Source organism: Rosa chinensis, chromosome 6 (genome assembly GCF_002994745.2).
Source record: "Rosa chinensis cultivar Old Blush chromosome 6, RchiOBHm-V2, whole genome shotgun sequence".
Classification (NCBI taxonomy): Eukaryota; Viridiplantae; Streptophyta; class Magnoliopsida; order Rosales; family Rosaceae; genus Rosa; species Rosa chinensis.
The window spans coordinates 25,753,966-25,774,439 of record NC_037093.1 but is presented as its reverse complement, the minus strand read 5'-3'; the positions used below and the strand labels follow the sequence as shown (position 1 = coordinate 25,774,439).

Below are 20,474 nucleotides of genomic sequence, written 5' to 3'. Positions count from 1 at the left end.
GTGACGTCACGCAACCGCTGGGCTCTGATTATATGCGGCTCGTCATGGGCACTAGTCCATGTATGGCTGAAATACATACGGAGTTCATAGTTGTCAATTGTTCGAGTTCATACAACGCCATCATTGGTCGGCCAGCGCTCAACAAACTCAAGTGCATCATCGCCGGGTACATGCTGCTCATGAAATTCCCCACACCCAACGGCACAGGATGTGTCAAGGGAAGTCAGCAATTGGCACGCGAGTGTTATTCTACTACCATGGCACAATCAGCCCGCCGCCACGAGATCCTAGCGGTAGGCAGTCGGGCACCGCCACCAAACATTTTTGAGGACCCCAGGGAGGATGAAAAGAAGTACGTAAGGAAAGAGCCGGTCAACCTAGAAACATCACTGAGGGTTGTCAGCATCTCGGACGAGCACCCTGAGCGGACGGTCCGCATAGGCGCTCAATTGGACCCAGAGCTGGCGGTAGAGCTCACCCAGTTCCTACGTGACAACGCTACAGTCTTTGCCTGGTCATATGCAGACATGCCAGGTATCTCCCCTGAAATCATCTCACACAAGTTGAGCATCAAACCATCCTTCTACACTATCAAACAGAAACGTAGAGCCTTCGACGAAGAGAAGTACCGCGCTATCAGAGAGGAGGTTGCCAAGCTCCAGGGCATTGGGTTCATCCGCCAGGTCATCTATCCCCAGTGGATTTCCAACCTGGTTATGGTCAAGAAGGCTAGCGGCAAGTGGAGGATGTGCGTCGACTTCAAAAACCTTAACAAGGCATGCCCGAAAGATAGCTTCCAGTTACCTCGCATCGATCAACTCGTCGACGCAACTGCTGGACACGAGCTTCTCAGCATGATGGATGCTTTTTCCGATTATAACCAGATCAGGATGCATCCCGACGACCAGGAATGCACCACCTTCACCACCGACAAAGGCCTGTATTGTTATAATGTGATGCCTTTCGGTTTGAAGAACGCTGGGGCAACTTATCAGCGGCTGATGAACGCCATGTTCGCGGAACATCTGGGCAAGATAATCGAGGTCTACGTAGACGACATGTTGGTCAAAAGTATAAAGGCCAGCGAACATGTGGCAAATCTGAAAATCATAATAACCATCCTCTTGGCCTACGGCATGCGCCTCAACCCGGAGAAATGTTTCTTTGGCGTCACCGCCAGCAAATTTCTGGGATATATTGTCAGTGAACGGGGCATCGAGGCCAACCTTGACAAGGTACAGGCCATCCTCAACCTGAAGGACCCGGAATGGAAGGTGCACGTCCAATGCCTCCAGGGCAAGCTAACCGCCCTGTCTCGATTCATCTCCAGACTAACCGACAGGTGTGCCCCATTTTTCAAAGTCCTCAAAACAACCGATAAGAAGGTCATCGACTGGAACCCAGAGTGCCAGGCGGTGTTCCAAGGCCTGAAGGAATACCTAGCGGCAGTACCGCTCCTCTCCATCCCTGTCCAAGGAGAAACATTGTACATTTACCTAGCGGTATCCCAGTCAGCAGTTAGCCGCGCCATCGTCCAGCGGGAGGGCCGGGACGAGCTCCCAGTTTTCTATGCCGGAAGAGGCATGAATGGAACGGAGGCACGGTATCCTCCATTGGAGCAGCTTGCTCTCGCACTCATCGTTGCCGCCAGACACCTCCGCTAGTACTTCCAAGCCCATACAATACATGTGCTAACCAATCAACCGCTGAGACAAGTTATGCAGAACCCTGAACATGCGGGGCGCCTCAGCAAGTGGGCCATTGAGCACAGCGAGTTTGACATTGATTACAAACCACGAACTGCCATGAAAGGCCAGGCGGTGGCAGACTTCATCGCTGAGCTCACCAAGCGTCAGCCCGAAACCAAGATCGATATACCGCTCGGAACAGAAATTGCTACGGCCGTAGAGCCGGCACCCCAACAATCGGACTGGAACCTACACGTGGATGGTTCCGCTTCCGCCAAGGCCAGCGGTGCCGGAATCATCTTGACAGGACCACGGGGGCTTAACGTCGAGTATGCATTGAAATTCAACTTCAAAGCTTATAACAACATGGCGGAATATGAGGCACTCATTGCCGGCCTACTCCTAGCCATCGATTCAGGAGCCGGCAGTGTCAACATCTTCAGCGACTCTCAGTTGGTCGTTAACCAGGTCAACGACAGCTTTCAGGCCAAGGATCAACAGTTAGCGGCGTACTTAGGATACACCAAAATGCTGCTCAAGAAATACCCAGGGAAAAGAACGCCAAGGCTGATTCACTGGCAAGACTGGCAACCGCCCAACCACACCAGAGCCCAGCAGACACAAGGGTAGAATCCCTGGACAGGCCAAGTATCACCAAAACCCTGGCGGAGATCTTTAGCATTGAGGCCAATCCTAGTTGGATGGATGAGATTATCCAATACAAGCGCAACGGGACATTGCCAGAAGACAAGATCAAGACGCGGCAGCTCCAGCGGAGAGCAACCCGTTACAACATGCAGAGCGGCAAACTTTACCACCAGGGATTCACTCACCCTAACCTTCGTTGTCTAACCCCAGAGGAGGGAAAGGTCGTGCTGGCAACAATACATGGCGGGGAATGCGGAAATCACTTAGGCGCCAGATCCTTGGCTAATCGCACAATGCGACAAGGCTACTTTTGGCCTATGCTTGGTGATGACGCCCGGCGGATATCAAGATCCTGTCACAAATGCCAACAATTTGCAGACTTTCCACACGCTCCACCGGGACCTCTGTCGGTTATCGTCAGCCCCTGGATTCACTCAACGTGGGGCCTGGACTTGATGGGAAAATTCCAAACCGCCAAAGGTCAATTCAAATACATCATTGTCGCCATTGACTACAGCAGCAAGTGGATAGAGGCAGAGCCACTGACGGCAATAACTACCGCCAAGGTAATCCACTTCCTTTGGAAGAACATCTACTGCCACTACGGTGTCCCGCATGCAATCATCACAGATAACGGCACACAGTTCAACAATAAGGAACTCATCTCTTTTCACCGCCAATCTGGGCACCAAGATGCGTTTTGCATCGGTCGCCCATCCCCAAACCAACGGCCAGGTCGAGGCGGCAAACAAGATAATCAAGAAACTATTGCAGAAGCGGCTCGATGAGGCAAAGGGTTTGTGGGCGGAGAAGCTCCCGGAGGTTCTGTGGGCCATCAGAACAACCCCAACCTCCGCCACAGGTGAAACCCCCTTTTGTATGATGTTTGGGACCAAGGCTGTCCTGCCTATCAAGGTAATCCAACCAACCGCTAGGGTCAAAGGTTACTGCCCCGAGACCAACAGCGACGACGTTAACCTCGACAAGGATTTACTAGAGGAAAAGCGAGACGCAGCCCATTTGCGCAATCTCCAGAATAAGCAGCGGGTATCACGTTTCTACAACGCTAGGGTTAAGGCCCGCAACCTCCAACTGGGGGACTGGGTAATGAAAGAAGTTATACCCCTGCCAACGAAACTCCGCCCAACTTGGGAAGGTCCATACAAAATTGTAGAGGTCGTTAGCCCGGGCACCTTCTACTTAATGGACAAGGATGGCGTCACAACGACCCACCCTTGGAATACCGAACACCTTCGGTATTACTACAAATAGTCATACCGCTACCCAAGAGCATCTTGACTTAGCCAAATTTTTGTTCAATATTTAGCTAAGGGAAGCTACCCAACGGGTACGACCCCGCTTTTGTAAACGCTGTTCAGACAGCTATCAATGAAACGAGGAATTATTCAAACCATTGTTACCAAGTCTAGCACTGAGGGCAACTGGCAACGCCAGTCAGCAGACTACGTCGGCTACATTGTGCACTTGGACCAATTTTAATTCCTTTAATGTTTCATTCATGACCAAAAGCAAGTATCAAGACTTCTAGCGGCACACACATTATCACAAACAAAAAGAAACACTTGGAATTTGGGTGCCAACAAATTTCATTTATCTCAAAACAGAATTACATCATTTATGCCTCAGCGGCTACAAAAAAAACTTTCCTACTCCTATTTAGGGGTTGGCGGGGTTGGCGGGGTTTGTCAGGTCGGCCCCGCTACCATCAGCAGTTCCACCGGCGGCCTGGGGAGGATCGGAGAGGCTCGTCTGGTCGGACCCTCGGGCTGTGGGACTGGGAGTCTCTATTGTGCCATCCGCCCGGGTGTGGGCCGCCAAGAACCCAGCGCGGGACGCCACGGACTGCGTAGGCGTCCACTGGGAGCCGCCTTCTAGAGGCTCGCCACTCTCCCCGGTACCAGAGTAGACTCCGGGACCAGGTGCGGCAGTAGGAGCGGTACTTGTTGTCGGTGGCGCTTCCTTACTCGGCTGCACGACCGGCATTGCAGCTTTCGCCCAGTCAATGGCGCCCCTCTGCCGCAACATCTCTACATTGGCCAGGGCACCGGCCTTGGCTGCGTCGTTGAGCGCCTTCTTGTGCTCCGCCGACTGCTTGTACGATTCAACAGCGGCAGCCGCAGCACAGCTTCCCTCAGCCTCCAAGCGAGCGACTTCACCCTCCAGCCGCTTGATTTCAGATTGTTTAGCGGCGGACTCCCGCTGAAGGATCTCAATTTTCTTTTCCTTCGCAGTCACCCGGTCCTGCACCAGAGACATATCCTGCTCCAGCTTGGCGTACCGCTCATTCTGATCCAGGTGCCGCTCAATGGCAACTTTCAGCTTGCCCCTGGCATCCGCCGTATCGCAGTCGGCCTTTGTCAGACGCCGCTCGACGTCAGCCAACTTCTCCTGGGTCTTCCCCAAGTCCCTCTGGAGGCTCGCCACTTCCTCCCTCAGCTCCCGCTCAACCAGGGGCTGCTTGGACGCAGCCTGGAACATCTCGTGAAGCCCGACGGTGACGTGCCCAAAGGCTGTGCTGAAGGGCGACTCGCTAAAGGCGGTCGACCGAACGATTCCCTCCAGACCGCCGAACCCCAGCCGCTCGCAGAGGTGATACAGGAAGTCCCGCTCACCGTCGTTGAGGAACTCGGCGTAGGCAGCAAATGAGTCCAGGCCGCTCGAACCCACCTCTTTCGTCACGTCCGCACCAGCCCCGGGCGGAGCCTGCCTCGACTTCTTGGGCTGCTCTCGGGCCCCCGTTACCTCCACTTCCTCCTCTTCCCCACCGGAGTCCGGCTGGCGGCGTTTTCGCTGGAGCACCCGCGTGCTCCCAGCAACGGCAGGCCTCGAACCCCCCGCCAGCGACGCCAACCTCGCTATGGTAACACCCTCGGTGGGGCGCACCGTTTTCTTCACCGCGCCGCGCCGCAGGGCCGGCGCCCTCTCTTTCCTCTGCGCCGCTTCATTCGCCCCACCGGTCCCCGCCTGGACGGCAGGCAGTCCATCACTACCGAGATGGCGGCATTGGCAGCACCACAGGAACCTCTGACTGGCTCAGCGCCAGTGTCTCTGGGTCTACCACCGTCTTTTGTGCCGCCATCCCGGAAGCTTACATGGCTTCAAGGAAGTTGTCGATTTCAGGACGGTCCATGGCCTTCGCAAACGCGTCACGGCTAGCCTTGTTTCCCAGCGGAGTCTCTACAAAAATTAGTGGCAGGCCAGTTAACATGGGACAACCTCACCAAAGGTACGATATGGCTAAGATTACTTACCAACAGCGCGCGTCAATTGTTGAGCTACCAACAACTCCCACCCGCTAAGGAGACAGAAGTCCAGCAAGTTGCGATTCCGCCAGCAACCTCTGATGCGTGCTACCCAGCACTCTTCCTCACGAGTTAAGTTGTACCGCAACCCCGCTGCACAAACAGGTCATCATCAGTAGTGTACAAACAAAAAAAAAAAAAAAAACGAAAACCACGCCAGTCGTGTTCAGCGGAAACAACAAACAACCTCGGATGGGCTGAAATTCTGACTTAATTCTAAACGACGGCTCGCCCTCGTTAGCCCCTGCCTGGTACTCCCATCCTGCTGTGGCAACGCAAAACGAGCCTCGCCAGTACGACATTGAGTCCCGCAGGTTTTCGATCAGCTTGGGCGCTCCTTGCCGACGGCTGAGGTTTACTTGCCCTCTACAACCCTGGCGCTTCACGTACACCAGTTCATAGAAATGCAACACCTCCGCCACGGTCGGTCCTTCGCAACCAGACAACCGCCACAACGAGTTCAGCGACAGCAGTAACCGCCACATGTTGGGGCACACTTGCCCAAAGGCGATGTCGAACTCGCACAGCAGAATCTGAAGGTTGGGCACCAGCGGGAGGGTCACTCCCTCGTGGAATATGGCCTCGTACACCGCGGCATGGCCTACTGGCATAATCGAAGCTTTCTCCTCTACCGTCGGCGGACGCAGCTTCCCCGCGCCGGGCAACTGGAACACCCGCTTCAGCCGGTTGACGGCAACCGCTGTCATCCTACCTCCCCCACCAGGGGAACCGCTGGCGGCACTATTACTTTCTAGCCACTCTTCGTGCCAGGTATGCGTAGCGGCAGCCTCCCCCGCCCTAGAACTCTCCGGATGCGACGCACGACCCATTTCTACGTCCCACGGAATGGTCTGTAGCTGCTCAACTTCTAGCGGTTCTGGCAGTGGGGTTCCTGCACGGGCAGACGGACGCAACGAGTCAATAAAATTTCTATCCGCCGCGCTGAACGACACTTCAGATCCAGAATCTTCACTGCTCTAGATCTCTATGACGTCGGCCAACCCAAAACCCTAAAACCCAAATCAGTTAGCTCACACAGGATCTAACCTATCCCTATATCAGTTAGTGCCCAAGAACATCAACAACACTCAACCCAGAAAATGCCAAAACAAGAACAAACCGACTAAAACCCAGATTCGACCATCTAGAAAAGCCCTAACAACCCCAATTGTCAATCACAACTACCCTTCCCCAAACCCACTCACACCCTCACAGTACGTTGACAAAGAGCATATCACAGAAAAACCCAGAAATCCAACAACGCAGACACCCAATCAAACAGGAAAAAGGCCAGATTACCAACCTTGACAGTGGAGCCTCTGATAGCAGTGTGCACACTACTCTTCACAGCCGGAGATCGTCTGTTCGTCCACGCACAAGAACTCGCCGATATCGCCTCGCCTTTCTTCTCCGATCTCAAACACAGAACACTTGAAGACAACGAGGGCACAGTTCGAAGTTTAGAGCAGTGCCAAATATGCGACCTTCCCCCCTTTTATGTCAACGTCAAACAATCCCACGCCGTCCGTTTAAAAAACGACATCGACTGCCAGCCGTACGCGTGTCCAACAGCTGCAGTTACTCTCCGGATTAACTGAGGCGTCGCCTCGGTTACGAAATCCATCATTACTCGACATTAATGGCGAGGAGACGGCTCGACAAAGGAGACACGCCTCCGCACGCTAACCCTTTAGGGGTTTGCCACATGTCCACCACCATCAGGCGAAGCATCCGACAGAAGCCACAACTTTTGGGTAAAAGGCTCCAAGTATCGAAGTCCGCTGAGCGAAACCCCGCTAGCAGAACTTCTCACTTGTCATCCTCCAAGTATCGAAGTCCGCTGAGCGAGACCCCACTAGCGAAACTTCTCACTTGTCATCCTCCAAGTATCAAAGTCCGCTGAGCGAGACCCCGCTAGCGGAACTTCTCACATGTCATCCTCCAAGTATCGAAGGCTGCTGAGTGAATTCCCGCTAGACTTCCACTTGACAAGGGCAGCCTCGGCTATACATGGCACTGCCGGCAGAGCCCTCTCCATTTTGCAAACCCCGTGCGTTGCTGAGCGCAGTTCCGCTCAGTAACCACGGCCGAACACGTCTACCCGACGCTGTTTTCCTGCTGCATCCAGCGGGGGGTATCCGCCAGTAGGGGATATTCGCCAGGGGCTGATCCCGAGGCTACGCCTCATTCTGACAATGACCGCCACGCGGCGTCACGGTCAGATCGTCCCTACGGGACACGGGGACTTGTCAACAGTCTACGACGACCCTGATCAGGTATGTTGACCCCCGCCACTTGGGTACTAAGATTGGGCTCGCTACCCAACACCTTCTGCTCCGCGCAGCTTCCCCTCAACAAACAATTTGCCTACCATCCGGAGGTCCGTCTTGGCTAGGGAGTGGGGGACTCCCTAGCGGGCCTGGCAGGGGCCCACCCGAAAGGGTATAAAGCGTTTGCTCAGTAAATCCATGGTTGACAACGCACTGACGCTAATTATGTTGTTGCAAGTCTAGCGGAATTAACGCTTCACACCGCTGATCAACTCCCCAACCAAGATTGCCCTCCTTGACTGGGGACTTGGGGGACTTGTACCTACATGTGCTAGAACGAGCATAATTAGCTATAATGAGCCACGCTCATTGTACCGCCAGAAGTACCGACTCTCACCAAGGGGATGACCTGCGAAGTCACGGCCAGGCGGGCTACCGCTCGAGGCCCGGATCTCCCCCAGATCACCGCTGACGCGCCGCCACGCGCCGTGTCAAGATAGCATCAGAAGCCTCTGACGCTGGGAATCGAAGCACATCAGTCCCACATCGGAAACAAGAAGAAGATCAACCTCTTCCTCGCCTATAAAAGGTTCTCTCCTCTCTCCTCATTAATTACGCAATTACTACTCATTTATTGTTATGCTGCTCATATACAGTGACTGACTTAGGCATCGGAGAAGTGAAGACCGCCCAACGCGGTCTCCCTCTGACGCCCTGTCTATCGTGTTGCAGTAGCAGGAATCACCTAATCCTAGGAGTAGCGGTCCGCCCACCGGACCCGCGTTAAGCAAGGAATCGGCTACCGCCGGACTTGAGCATTAACAAGTCTGAATGTTCTTTCCAAATGATACTCAAGTTTGAAAACAAACTAAGATATATGATGAAGAAACAAAATTGAGTTAGAACTCCTTTGACACAAAATAGATTTCTGGCAGACTTAACCTCAGTGCACTAAAACGGTTATAACTTCTTCTAGAAAATAGATATCGATGAGCTGTAAAAAGTTCTGGAAACTAGACATACGTAGCTTTCCGACCATATAAAGATCATAATTTTCTGAGCTCTGAGAAATTTTTGACACTCCGTTGAAGTTGACTGATCTGCACTGGCAGTTTTCCGAATCTGTAATGGATTTGATTTTTAAAGAACAACTTGCGCCCAATTCGGTAATGATCTTCTTGAGACTTCTAGATGCTTCCACATGTCTTCCACGCCTTGTTTGAAGCAGAAACGTCAAGAACCTTCAAGAATCTTCATTTCTTTCCATTTTCTTGCTTCCTACAACTCAGTTTCTTCGTTTGTAGCTCAAATGTAACTAAAGACACTAAACTAAGTTAATATGATTAAGTTAAAGGAAATAACATAACAAAATGTGAGTAGAAAAACACATAAAACGTCGCATATAATGTACCTATCAATATTGGTCATTAAAATAACTAGGGATTATGACTTTTCAAAGAAGCTAACCTGTAAAAGTGCATGTCTTTTCCTACTTTGCTGCATTCATAATTCAAGTGATATCAGTATGATCAAAACAATTCTGACTGCAGGGTCTATTAGCAGAATACCAGAAGAGTTCAGAGACGAGAACTTCTCCCTCTTGCCCACCTATCCTGTCTTTCAAGATCAAGTAGTAATTATATTCCTCTGTTTTTCATATTTATGTCATTGTTATGGTTAATAATGGAATGTGCAATGCTTTATATGAGCTGAAAATACGTGTCCCACCTGCATTGATAATATGTGTTTTTACTTTTTAACAGCCAAGAAGCTCAGATTCTATTACCAAATTTAACCTTCATTGAAGAGGAGCAGATATCCATCTTTGCTGTTTCACAGTATCAGGTTGGGCCGAAAGTAAATAGGAAAGGTTTGTTTTACGAAGTGTGTGTTCAATTTGATTTGAAATTTGAAATTTTGAGTTATGGATTTTGATTGTAGACCATTGGTGGGAAAAAGGAAGAGGAGAGATCGAAGATTTTGGTCGATTTTGATTGACTTTTGGAGGAAGGTTTGGGTTTGTTTTGGGAGAGGTTGCTTGGTTTTCATCAGAGAAACAAGTGTGTCTTTGTTTTGGGCTGTCTGTAATAGAGGTTATTGAGCTGTTTTCTCAGTAACTGATTTTATTTTGTTTATATAATTGATAACATGTTTGGTTCAGGTAATTAAATCGATTTGACTTATTATTTTTGTTTGGTATGAATGTATGATTGTTCATGATCAGTTCATGTTGAATTTACATGCATATGACGAATCAATTGAATTGGTTAGAATAATTGAAACAAGATAAAAGAAGATGCTTAGGTATAACGCACTGTGAAAATTGTTTGGAGTTTAATCTAATAGCAGACGCCAACTATGTTAACTTGGCTAACTAATTTTGTGTATTGGGGGATTAGTTTGATTTATTTTGTTTATTGGTTCTGTGGTATTAGGGATTTTGATTTTGTGTATTGATTGGAGGTCAGCGTTCTTGGAACTTCTACACTATGTTAACTCCCAGGTGGTTTGTTGGTTTACAATTGGGAATTTGTGCATGATAGACTTGGTTGTCATTCCTCCTCTATCTGAGTTTTGTTAAGGATTACACATACAGAGCTGGGTTGCTACTATTTGCTTACTTTCTTGGTTTAGATAACATCATATCTCTGATGTTAAGCTTTGTCTTATTTATCATTGGTGTGAGTTACTAATGTGTAATTATTCGTTTTTACAGGTAATTGTTTTGAGCAGAAAACTTGGTTTCCTATTGCTTAATTGTGCAACTGACTCTGTGAGTTAATTTCTCCTAAGTTTCAAAGAACTATGATTTGATTCCAATGATTTCATTGTGTCATCAGTAGTATGTTAAATAAAGTTTAAATTGTATTTTTTCAATTTGTATTTCTTTAACTTAGATTTAAAACATTCAGTTCTTTCTCTATTATACAAGGTTTGGGAAAGTTGATGATGATAATTTTGGAATGGAGATTGAACGATTCAGTTCTTTCTGTATTTTTCAATTTGTATTTCTTTAACTTAGATTTAAAACATTCAGTTCTTTCTCTATTCTACAAGGTTTGGGAAAGATGATGATGATAATTTTGGAATGGAGATTGAAGGATTCAGTTCTTTCTGTATTTTCTGTAACATTACAATGATAGGCTATCAATAACATTCTAACTTTTCTGTATTTTCTGTAACATTATAATGACAGGCTCCCCTAATCTGTATTTTTTGTATTTTTTCAATTGCTTATTTAGAATGGAGGTTAAATATTTACACAGATTAGGGGAAGTGTATCTACCAAACTCCCACTTTCATTATTTTCATAACTAGCTCATCAGATTTCAATTTACCCATTCAGATTTTTTGTTAAAACTTAATAAAATGAAAACTGTTTGCCTCTTTTTTTTCTTTTTTTCTTTTTTTCTCTTTTTTTTTTCCTGATGAGATCTATGTTTACTGCAAGTTATTATGGTTTGAAATTAATTCCTGATGAGAATGTATGCTTCCAGTATTATGCTTCCAAAGATTAAATGAATATTTTTATACAATTTCAAATTATCTTCCTTCTTCACTTTTAACAAGAAATAACTTTTGGAGCCTAACAATTGCCTTATACAGTCCTTTACCTTAAGGTTGATGATGATTCTTTAGTAATGGTCTTTATTTTCTTTTCTTTGATTTTTATAGTGAGTAGGTTTGCTGTATTTTGCAGAAGCTGTTTTAACAGCATTTGTAATATATATTTCAACATTACCAGAACATCTATATTAATGGTAATATTAGCTCCTGATATGGAACATGAATCAATGTATTTTTGAGAAGCTGTTTTAATAGTAGTGGTTTTATATATATGAACTAAATTCTCTGTCTTTCAAAACTTGCAGAGTCTATTCCAAAACCCGCAGCAACGCGCGGGCATGTATGCTAGTTTATACAAATTCAGTTGGTAAATATGTTGGTCTAATTGCTATATTTATAAGAAAATCAAGGAACATTTATGCAGATAAATCTAACCAAAATAAAACTGATAAAAGTTAGAAAAACCTTAAACAATTTGGTCAAGTCTAGAACTTGGTTCTATGTCTTTAAGACGAAATTGCCTCCTCATCGGTGCTTCAAGGTTTTAATGGCAAACGTCTCCCAGGATACAACGACCTTCTTCTTGTGGTAGTAGCACTCCAAACCTCAAGAATAGCGAACTTAGATTGTGTATGAACTCTCTCTTGAAAAAGACTCAATTAGTTTTCATGACACTAGGAAAACTCATATGTAAATGAAGAAGAGGAAAATGAATTCAAGAAGTCATTTTCAGAATATGGTGTGGCAAGTGTTTTATAGATGTAAGATGACTTTTGGAGGAGAGATGACTTTTCACCAAAAGTTATCTTTTGTGATTGTTAGGAAATTCGGGTCACCTTCCGAATTCCCTAGCCCTAGACCGAAACCGAATGAAGACAGTAATCACAAACTATGCAAGCAAATACAAGATTGTTGACTAGGTTCGATCAAACAGTTGACCTACGTCCCCGGGTGATGATGATGGTGGATCCACTAAACAAGAAGAAGATTACAAACTTTTGAAGAACGTTTTGGTTCTTCCACTCAAATAACCTCTCTCCTCACAACCCAAATTCTCAATAGAGAATTCCCAAATACACCCGATCTCTCAAAGCTTGCAACTCTCTAAAATCTCTCAAATTATCAGAACACTCAATTGATCCACACACGGATCTCTCTAAATGAAGTCTCAATGGCACCCTCCAGAATGAGTCTCTTTCAACCCACAACGGCACCTCCTAGAATGAGTCTCTTTCAACTCACATCTTCTCTAAATGGTGTCTTCCAATCTCTGAAAGCACACACCAAACCAATAACCCTGAATGACTATTTATAGGCTCACGATTAGTCCAACTCCCAATAGGATCTTCAATCCTAAACCTTTACTCCTAAGGAAAAACTCCATAAATCCTAGATACACTAGAATTGCTTACCCAAAGCCTTCAGAAGTAAAGAATCCAAAACAGTCAAGGAATTAGATATTGAGCCGCAATCCTAACAATTTCCACCTTGGCTCAAAATCTCTGAACTTTCACTTAACGCAAGTTTCCTTGGGTCTTCTTAACGAACCACGATCACCACCACACCTTAATGCGCCTCTTGCGGTCAATAGCCAAACTAGTTTGCCAAGTTTCACAACCACTCCAACTTGACCCTTGGATAACAACTCTTTTCCCCAAACATGCACCATGCAGCCACTTGCATGTAATCCAAGGCTTCACCAAAGTTGGCAAACCTAATAGGAGCGATCTTTAATGGTTTGCACAACTTATCTTGAGCAACATCTCCCTGAAACAATTCTCTCACCATAAACTCCATGGAAATCTTCTCTGGACGCATCACGCTTAGAAGACCAAGTTTGCTTCTCAACTTCCTCATTAACTCTACCCTCCAAAGTGGGTGACACTCTGATTGTGGAATATGCATGAGCTAGCATATCTCCACCACAAACTTGTGTTAGGATCCTTATGGGTCTGCCTCCCTTTAAGGACTGCTGCAATTTTTGTTGCTCTTGAAATTTCATCTCATAAGCAAATTTCGTTCCTCCACATTTACTATAGCTCATCTTCCCTGAATTCCTATAGGAACCAAGATTGCCAATCTTTCCACCTTGAACCAAACTCTTAGTGGAATAGTTAGTTCCACCTCGAACAAAGCTCCTTTCTCAACGATAGAAACCCTTTACTTGCTTAACTTTTATCAGAACGAGTGCTCCATTACCTTAACCCACAATCATCTTGTGGTCTTCAAAATCCAAAGTCCCAAGAAATATCAGATTTCTCTCGAAACTAGAAACATGGCGACATTCAATTTTCCTTAGCCTTCAACTTTCCACATTAATATCTGATATGCTTGAAACTCATACAACAATAGCACTCCACGTCTTGTCTCTATCTTGATTTCCAAATTTCTTCAACGTCTTCATGGTCACTCTTGAACCAAGAGCTCTGATACCACTTGTTAGGAAATTCGGGTCACCTTCCGAATTCCCTAGCCCAAGACCGAAACCGAATGAAGACAGTAATCACAAACTATGCAAGCAAATACAAGATTGTTGACGAGGTTCGGTCAAACAGTTGACCTACGTCCCCGGGTGATGATGATGGTGGATCCACTAAACGAGAAGAAGATTACAAACTTTTGAAGAACGTTTTGGTTCTTCCACTCAAATAACCTCTCTCCTCACAACCCAAATTCTCAATAGAGAATTCTCAAATACACCCGATCTCTCAAAGCTTGCAACTCTCTAAAATCTCTCAAATTATCAGAACACTCAATTGATCCACACACGGATCTCTCTAAATGAAGTCTCAATGGCACCCTCCAGAATGAGTCTCTTTCAACCCACAACGGCACCTCCTAGAATGAGTCTCTTTCAACTCACATCTTCTTTAAATGGTGTCTTCCAATCTCTGAAAGCACACACCAAACCAATAACCCTGAATGACTATTTATAGGCTCACGATTAGGCCAACTCCCAAAAGGATCTTCAATCCTAAACCTTTACTTCTAAGGAAAAACTCCATAAATCCTAGATACACTAGAATTGCTTACCCAAAGCCTTCAGAAGTAAAGAATCCAAAACAGACAAGGAATTAGATATTGAGCCGCAATCCTAACAGTGATCAGCCATGATTTCTCATAACATAGTCATTTACAAATATTCAACTTCACACCTTTTCACTAATTATTCATCCACAAATTATGAAAAATAAAATACTTAATATTAAATTTTCCAACAATCCCCCACATGGATGAAATAATTAGTTAGAAAGGAAAATTTCAAAAGACGACGCGCGCGGACATATGAGAGAGTTCGGTTGAAAGGATACCGCATCGGGATAGGTAGCTTTTGGCCTTGAACCTTCCGTAGTGAAATACCATCGGATTTACTAGCTAATTAGTGAACGTGATGTCTTGAACTATTTAGCCATTTATGTAAACCAAGACAACGGTATTCACACAATATCTTTTCATACACATCTAGTTCTACGGTTGTGTCCTTCCGGCCATGGACAACACCTGGTATTCATGAGTGCTTTAGAGAATTCAGCCTTCAAAAATTCTCATAGAAACGGCCTCATTTCACACTCATATAGGTGGCTTACTATGAAGAGTATCCTTCTATACCCCACTTGAAAATTCAAGCTATTGGAACCATTAAAAGCAAAGCTTACCCTAACTCATTAAGCATTGTTTCATCATCATAAGACATGGGAAGAGATTTATCTCCACAATGCTACTCCAAAGTCATCCACCATTTAGTTGTCCCTTTGAACCTAGATCTTGGGATCTCCAATCAATTAGGTTGGGTATCCATGATGGCGACTTTATGTTTTAGGCTTATATATATCTCATTCCTTTCGATGATCAACTTACTCTCTAGTCAAATTTCAATACAAATAATTGGGCCCACTTGTTTGACTATAACTTCATTCCAAATCAAATTCAATACATGAAAATTAATTCTATTCGAGAGTAGTTGTTACCAAGTCAAGTCTTCAGTACACCAATTGGTCGAGATTCACTACTTGTATTGACTAAAATTCATTTAGCCACACCCCCACAATTTAGAGGTACTTTCTTTGTGATTAGCAAAGCATCTCTCCACGAATCTATGATGCTTATTAACTATTTAGCAGAGCGTCCTCCATAGTTTTCTAAGTCTTCAAGACCGCTAATCACCAAAATCTGTCATTCTGTTGTTCTTTCAAAGAACGTTCCATTTATCTTCTTTAGTGGAGATTTAATTTTAAAGAGAGTTTACTGACTACCCCCACTATTCTCTCATTATTATGAGATATGATATATCCCTTAAGAAGTAGGAACTTTGAACGGTCTCACCACCGTTACATTTCTCAATTTGATGGTTTCATCACAAATTACTTTCTATAAAGAAATCTTCGTAGCTTAAATGTAAACAAGAAATCAACAGAACTTTCTTTATAAGCATTTTTGCACCGCAAACATATATGGTCCTCGGTTCTGATACTTATTGTAGTCGATCATATTGGGTTTTAAAGCAAGCAGCACATGAAGGCTTTCAAAGTCAATAATTCAAGTCAATAATTCAGAATGACAGTGAGGACTATTTAACTTAACAATTGAATAAAAAATTATTAAATCAAACACAATAATAGTTGCACATATGCACACGACTTCACAGATATTGCATCATTTATATATCAACCACCGTGACTGTTCAGAAAGTCAAAACCCAGATTTTGTCTATTTGTATGATCAAATGCATATATATCATCACACTAATTGACAATTTTTAAATCACTTGTAAATATATGCATATACGTTAATATGTGCGTAAGCAAATAGATGCAGACACATGCATTTTCAATAATTAGGCATGAATTAATGCCGCATCATATCGATAAATTACATATAGATATATGCATATTCTGGAAACTTTTCATTTTGTGATATATGCATATCCGTATTCTTTCCACCATACGAATAGCAACATATTGCTATCTCTTTGATAGAAATCAACCTAGTCAATGACCAGTTGCGCATGTAAATACATGTACCAGTTCCCAACAGTTATGGCTATGTCAATTACGCCATATATGTAGCATTATTGCTTTATTATCAGTTTCAAAATAACATGCAATTCAATCGGAAAATTAAATAAATTGGTCATTGAAGTGTAAGATGCAAATTCAAACATACCTCTTCACATTTAAGCCAACTAGTACCATCTGCAGTTATATTTATAATTGATTACTCATATTCAAGTGCGCAACAGGCAAATCATATACAATTAGAATCAAATATTAATTCTATCCTCAAGATATCAAAATAGAATGTTGACATAGTCAGTAATGCATGTCCAGGTATAAACTGATATCGAAACATAGATATAGTAAATGACCAAATGCAAAGATTTCGTCTTAAGATTGTTGGTAAATATGTTGGTCTAATTGCTATATTTATAAGAAAATCAAGGAACATTTATGCAGATAAATCTAACCAAAATAAAACTGATAAAAGTTAGAAAAACCTTAAATAATTTGGTCGAGTCTAGAACTTGGTTCTATGTCCTTAAGACGAAATTGCCTCCTCATCGGTGCTTCAAGGTTTTAATGGCAAACGTCTCCCAGGATACAACGACCTTCTTCTTGTGGTAGTAGCACTCCAAACCTCAAGAATAGCGAACTTAGATTGTGTATGAACTCTCTCTTGAAAAAGACTCAATTGGTTTTCATGACACTAGGAAAACTCATATGTAAATGAAGAAGAGGAAAATGAATTCAAGAAGTCATTTTCAGAATATGGTGTGGCAAGTGTTTTATAGATGTAAGGTGACTTTTGAAGGAGAGATGACTTTTCACCAAAAGTTATCTTTTGTGATCAGTCATGATTTCTCATAACATAGTCATTTACAAATATTCGACTTCACACATTTTCACTAATTATTCATCCACAAATTATGAAAAATAAAATACTTAATATTAAATTTTCCAACAAATTCTGGTATGAGTATGACACCCAATTATTGGAGTTGTCCTTATTACTAAATTTTAGTCGGGTTACTTCTGAGTTCTGAAGCCTATTGTCCAGTTTTTGATGTCCAACTATTTCTCTCTATATAGAACACAAAGCTCTGATTTCATTACTCGTTTTATACACCACATTTCTCAAACCAAGAATCAAAGCGCCGTTAAGAAACTCCATGCTCACCTTCTAACAACAGGGTTGCTTATCATATCCCCTCATTTTCACGCTAAACTTATCCTCTCATACACCAAATGCCTTCCCCAACACAACCTCCAGACACTGACCCACTTCTTCAAATGCATGAAACCCAAAAGCGAATTACCATTCAATGTGTTAATGGCTGACTTCTGCCGAAATGGGTTCAGTTTTCTTGCTCTCAAAACCTTATCATTCATGCACAGTAGCGGCGTTCCTATAGATACGTATGCTTTGTGTAGTTCTTTAACTGCTGCATCTTCTATTAAAGATGTTGGCTTCGGTAGAAAGATACATGCCCATGTGGTAAAGTCAGGCTGGTGCTCCAGTGTTTTTGTTGGGAGTGCTCTGATTGACTTGTATGCCAAGTCATTGGTTATAGGAGATGCAGGCCAAGTGTTTGATGAAATGCCGCTGAGAAACACTGTTTGTGCAAACGCACTTTTATCAGGTTATGGTGATGCCAAGTTGTGGACAGAGGCAGTAGAATTGATCAGGAAGATGCCGGCACTGAGTTTGGAGTATGATCACTTCACATTGTCTGCGGCATTACGTGCCTGTGCTGGGCTAGCTGCAGTTGAATTGGGTAGGCAGGTACATGGTTATTTGATGCGTTCGGTTTATGATGTGGGAAGTGATGTGTTTCTGCTGAGTTCATTGATTGAAATGTATGGTAAATGTGGGCTGGTAGCCAAGGCTCAGAAAGTTTTCAATTTTGATGGAAAAGGAGAGGGGAAAAGAGATGTGGTTATGTGGACTTCATTGCTTGGTGTGTGTGGTAGAAATGGATACTATAAAGAGGTACTTGAACTATTCAAAGATATGTTGATGGAAGGAATTAGCCCAGATGGGGTGGCATTTGTGACAGTCATCTCTGCTTGTGCTCGCACCGGTCAATTGCAGCTCGGCATTGAGTATTTTGAATCCATGGAACTCAAGTTCAGCTTGAAACCAGGTCCAGAACACTACAGCTGTCTAGTTGATTTGCTGTGTAGAGCTGGTGAATTGGGCAAGGCATGGAAGCTCATTGATGAGATGCTTAATAAAGGTCACAGCAGCTGCACTGTCCCTATGTGGGGAGCTTTGCTTAATGCTTGCAAAGATCAAGGTGATGTTGAATTGGGTAAACTGGCTGCTCAATGGGCACTTGAGTTGAATCCTCATAATGATGGTATTTATGTTTTGCTATCAAATTTATATGCCAGGTTCGGTATGTGGCATGAGATTAATCATTTGAGGGAGTTGATGAAAGAAAAGGGGTTAAGGAAAGATGTCGGATATAGCCATATTGAAGTAACAAATTGAAAAAGCCAGGTTGGGTATTGTTTCACATTGGATGTTGTTGTTTATGGTCGTGTTATGGAGCTTGAGGATACATTTTGATATGAGTTGAAATTTGAGTCATTTCCCATTGTTCTAATAACAATGTTGCTACCAATAGAGCAGGGAAGAACTACATCCAGTGGCAAAGAAGCAACTTCTGGTTGGATTTAATATCTAACGTCAATATGTTTATTCTCCATCTCATAGTTATTATCCAGAAACACCTCCTACTATGTACAATGTTGTTGTGGGAAGTTAATCTACATGTGTTTAATTGTTCAATCAAAGTACAAACTAGAAGTTTGATTAGATTCCTTTATATGTGGTGAATGTTTTTCGTTTGATTCCTTTTTATTCATGATATGTTTTAGGGTATCTTAACTGTCAGTTTAATTTTATGTCAAATGATTCAAAACAACCAAACAAGCTGTTTCTTTTTTGGCATAGTTTTGGGGATGAATGTGATCTGTAATAGTTTCAAACAAAGGATATTGGTGGTAATGTACTCACAATACCTACCAAAGCCCTGGAACATGGAAATAGAAAACTATTAGGCTTCTGATTTTTCAGTGTTTCAATTTCTTCACAGATTTCATCATTTGAAGTTGTACCAAGAAGATGAATCTGGTCCTATGTTGACCAAGAAACCTGTGGTCGTGGAATCCTATGATGAGATTGTGTTCCCTGAGCCTTCAGAGAGTTTTTTAGCTCGCGTCCAGAATCACCCTGCTATAGCCTCCCCCAGATTACCTGCTGGTTTGACTCTGCCTCCTCCTGGTATAAGTTTTTCTGCCTTGCTGCCTGCAATCCTTTTTTTGTCTTGTTGTGGATGTATAATATTCCTTTTCATTGCATTTAGTGCCAGTTGAAGATCCAAGTAAAAGAAAGAGAGGTGCCACAAAAGATCATCCCCTGACCCAGTGGTTCATGAATTTTTCAGAAGCTGATGAGCTTCTACAACTGGCTGCAGCTCGTCAGCAAATGAGCATTCCTCTCTCTGAAATTTCTGGATATATAATAAGCAACTTAGACCTGATTGATGTTATAAATTTTGTTGCATTTTTGTGAGTATCATGAGTTTTACTGCTGCATGTATTCTTAGATTAGTATGCACTTGCTGAATTTTTTTCTTTGTAGTGAATCTTTTGCCATGAATGCATGTTAGTGCCTATGATTCACATTTTTTTTTTTTTTTGAGAGAGTGTTCTTGGGGTAAGCTCTCTGTTCATACTCTTTTTGCAGTAAAAATTAATCCTGGTCATTTCAAAAAAAAAAAAATCCTGTTTAGACCTCTGAGGCCTGCATTCAATAATTTGAATTTTGGAAGTAATTCACATTTCTCATTTATGTATCTAATTCCATCCTACTCGCCCTCTCCTCAGCGGTTATATCTTTTGGGCAATTTTGGGAATGTATATTTGAGAATTGCAAATTTTAAGATTGTCCTCGATAGGTTATTAAAGAAGGCA

The 20,474-nt window shown here is 43.8% G+C and overlaps 1 protein-coding gene across 5 annotated transcripts; it reads left to right on the top strand.

Annotated features, from left to right (window-relative positions):
• The first annotated feature begins 9,470 nt into the window (after positions 1-9,470).
• On the top strand, positions 9,471-20,186 carry LOC112169613 (pentatricopeptide repeat-containing protein At1g77170, mitochondrial). Of its 5 annotated transcripts, XM_040507567.1 has the most exons (9): positions 9,471-9,559; positions 9,693-9,774; positions 9,871-9,989; positions 10,646-10,702; positions 11,630-11,690; positions 11,802-11,854; positions 17,458-18,790; positions 18,888-19,782; positions 19,865-20,173. In XM_040507567.1, exons 7-8 carry the CDS (start codon positions 17,557-17,559, stop codon positions 18,917-18,919), a joined length of 1,266 nt encoding a protein of 421 aa, XP_040363501.1. In that variant the 5' UTR covers positions 9,471-9,559; positions 9,693-9,774; positions 9,871-9,989; positions 10,646-10,702; positions 11,630-11,690; positions 11,802-11,854; positions 17,458-17,556; the 3' UTR covers positions 18,920-19,782; positions 19,865-20,173. The 5 variants fall into 5 exon arrangements, with proteins under 5 accessions (XP_040363501.1, XP_040363500.1, XP_040363497.1 ...); XM_040507566.1 differs by having other exon boundaries at positions 17,458-19,761; positions 19,865-20,186; XM_040507563.1 differs by having other exon boundaries at positions 17,458-19,782.
• Positions 20,187-20,474: the final 288 nt, after the last annotated feature.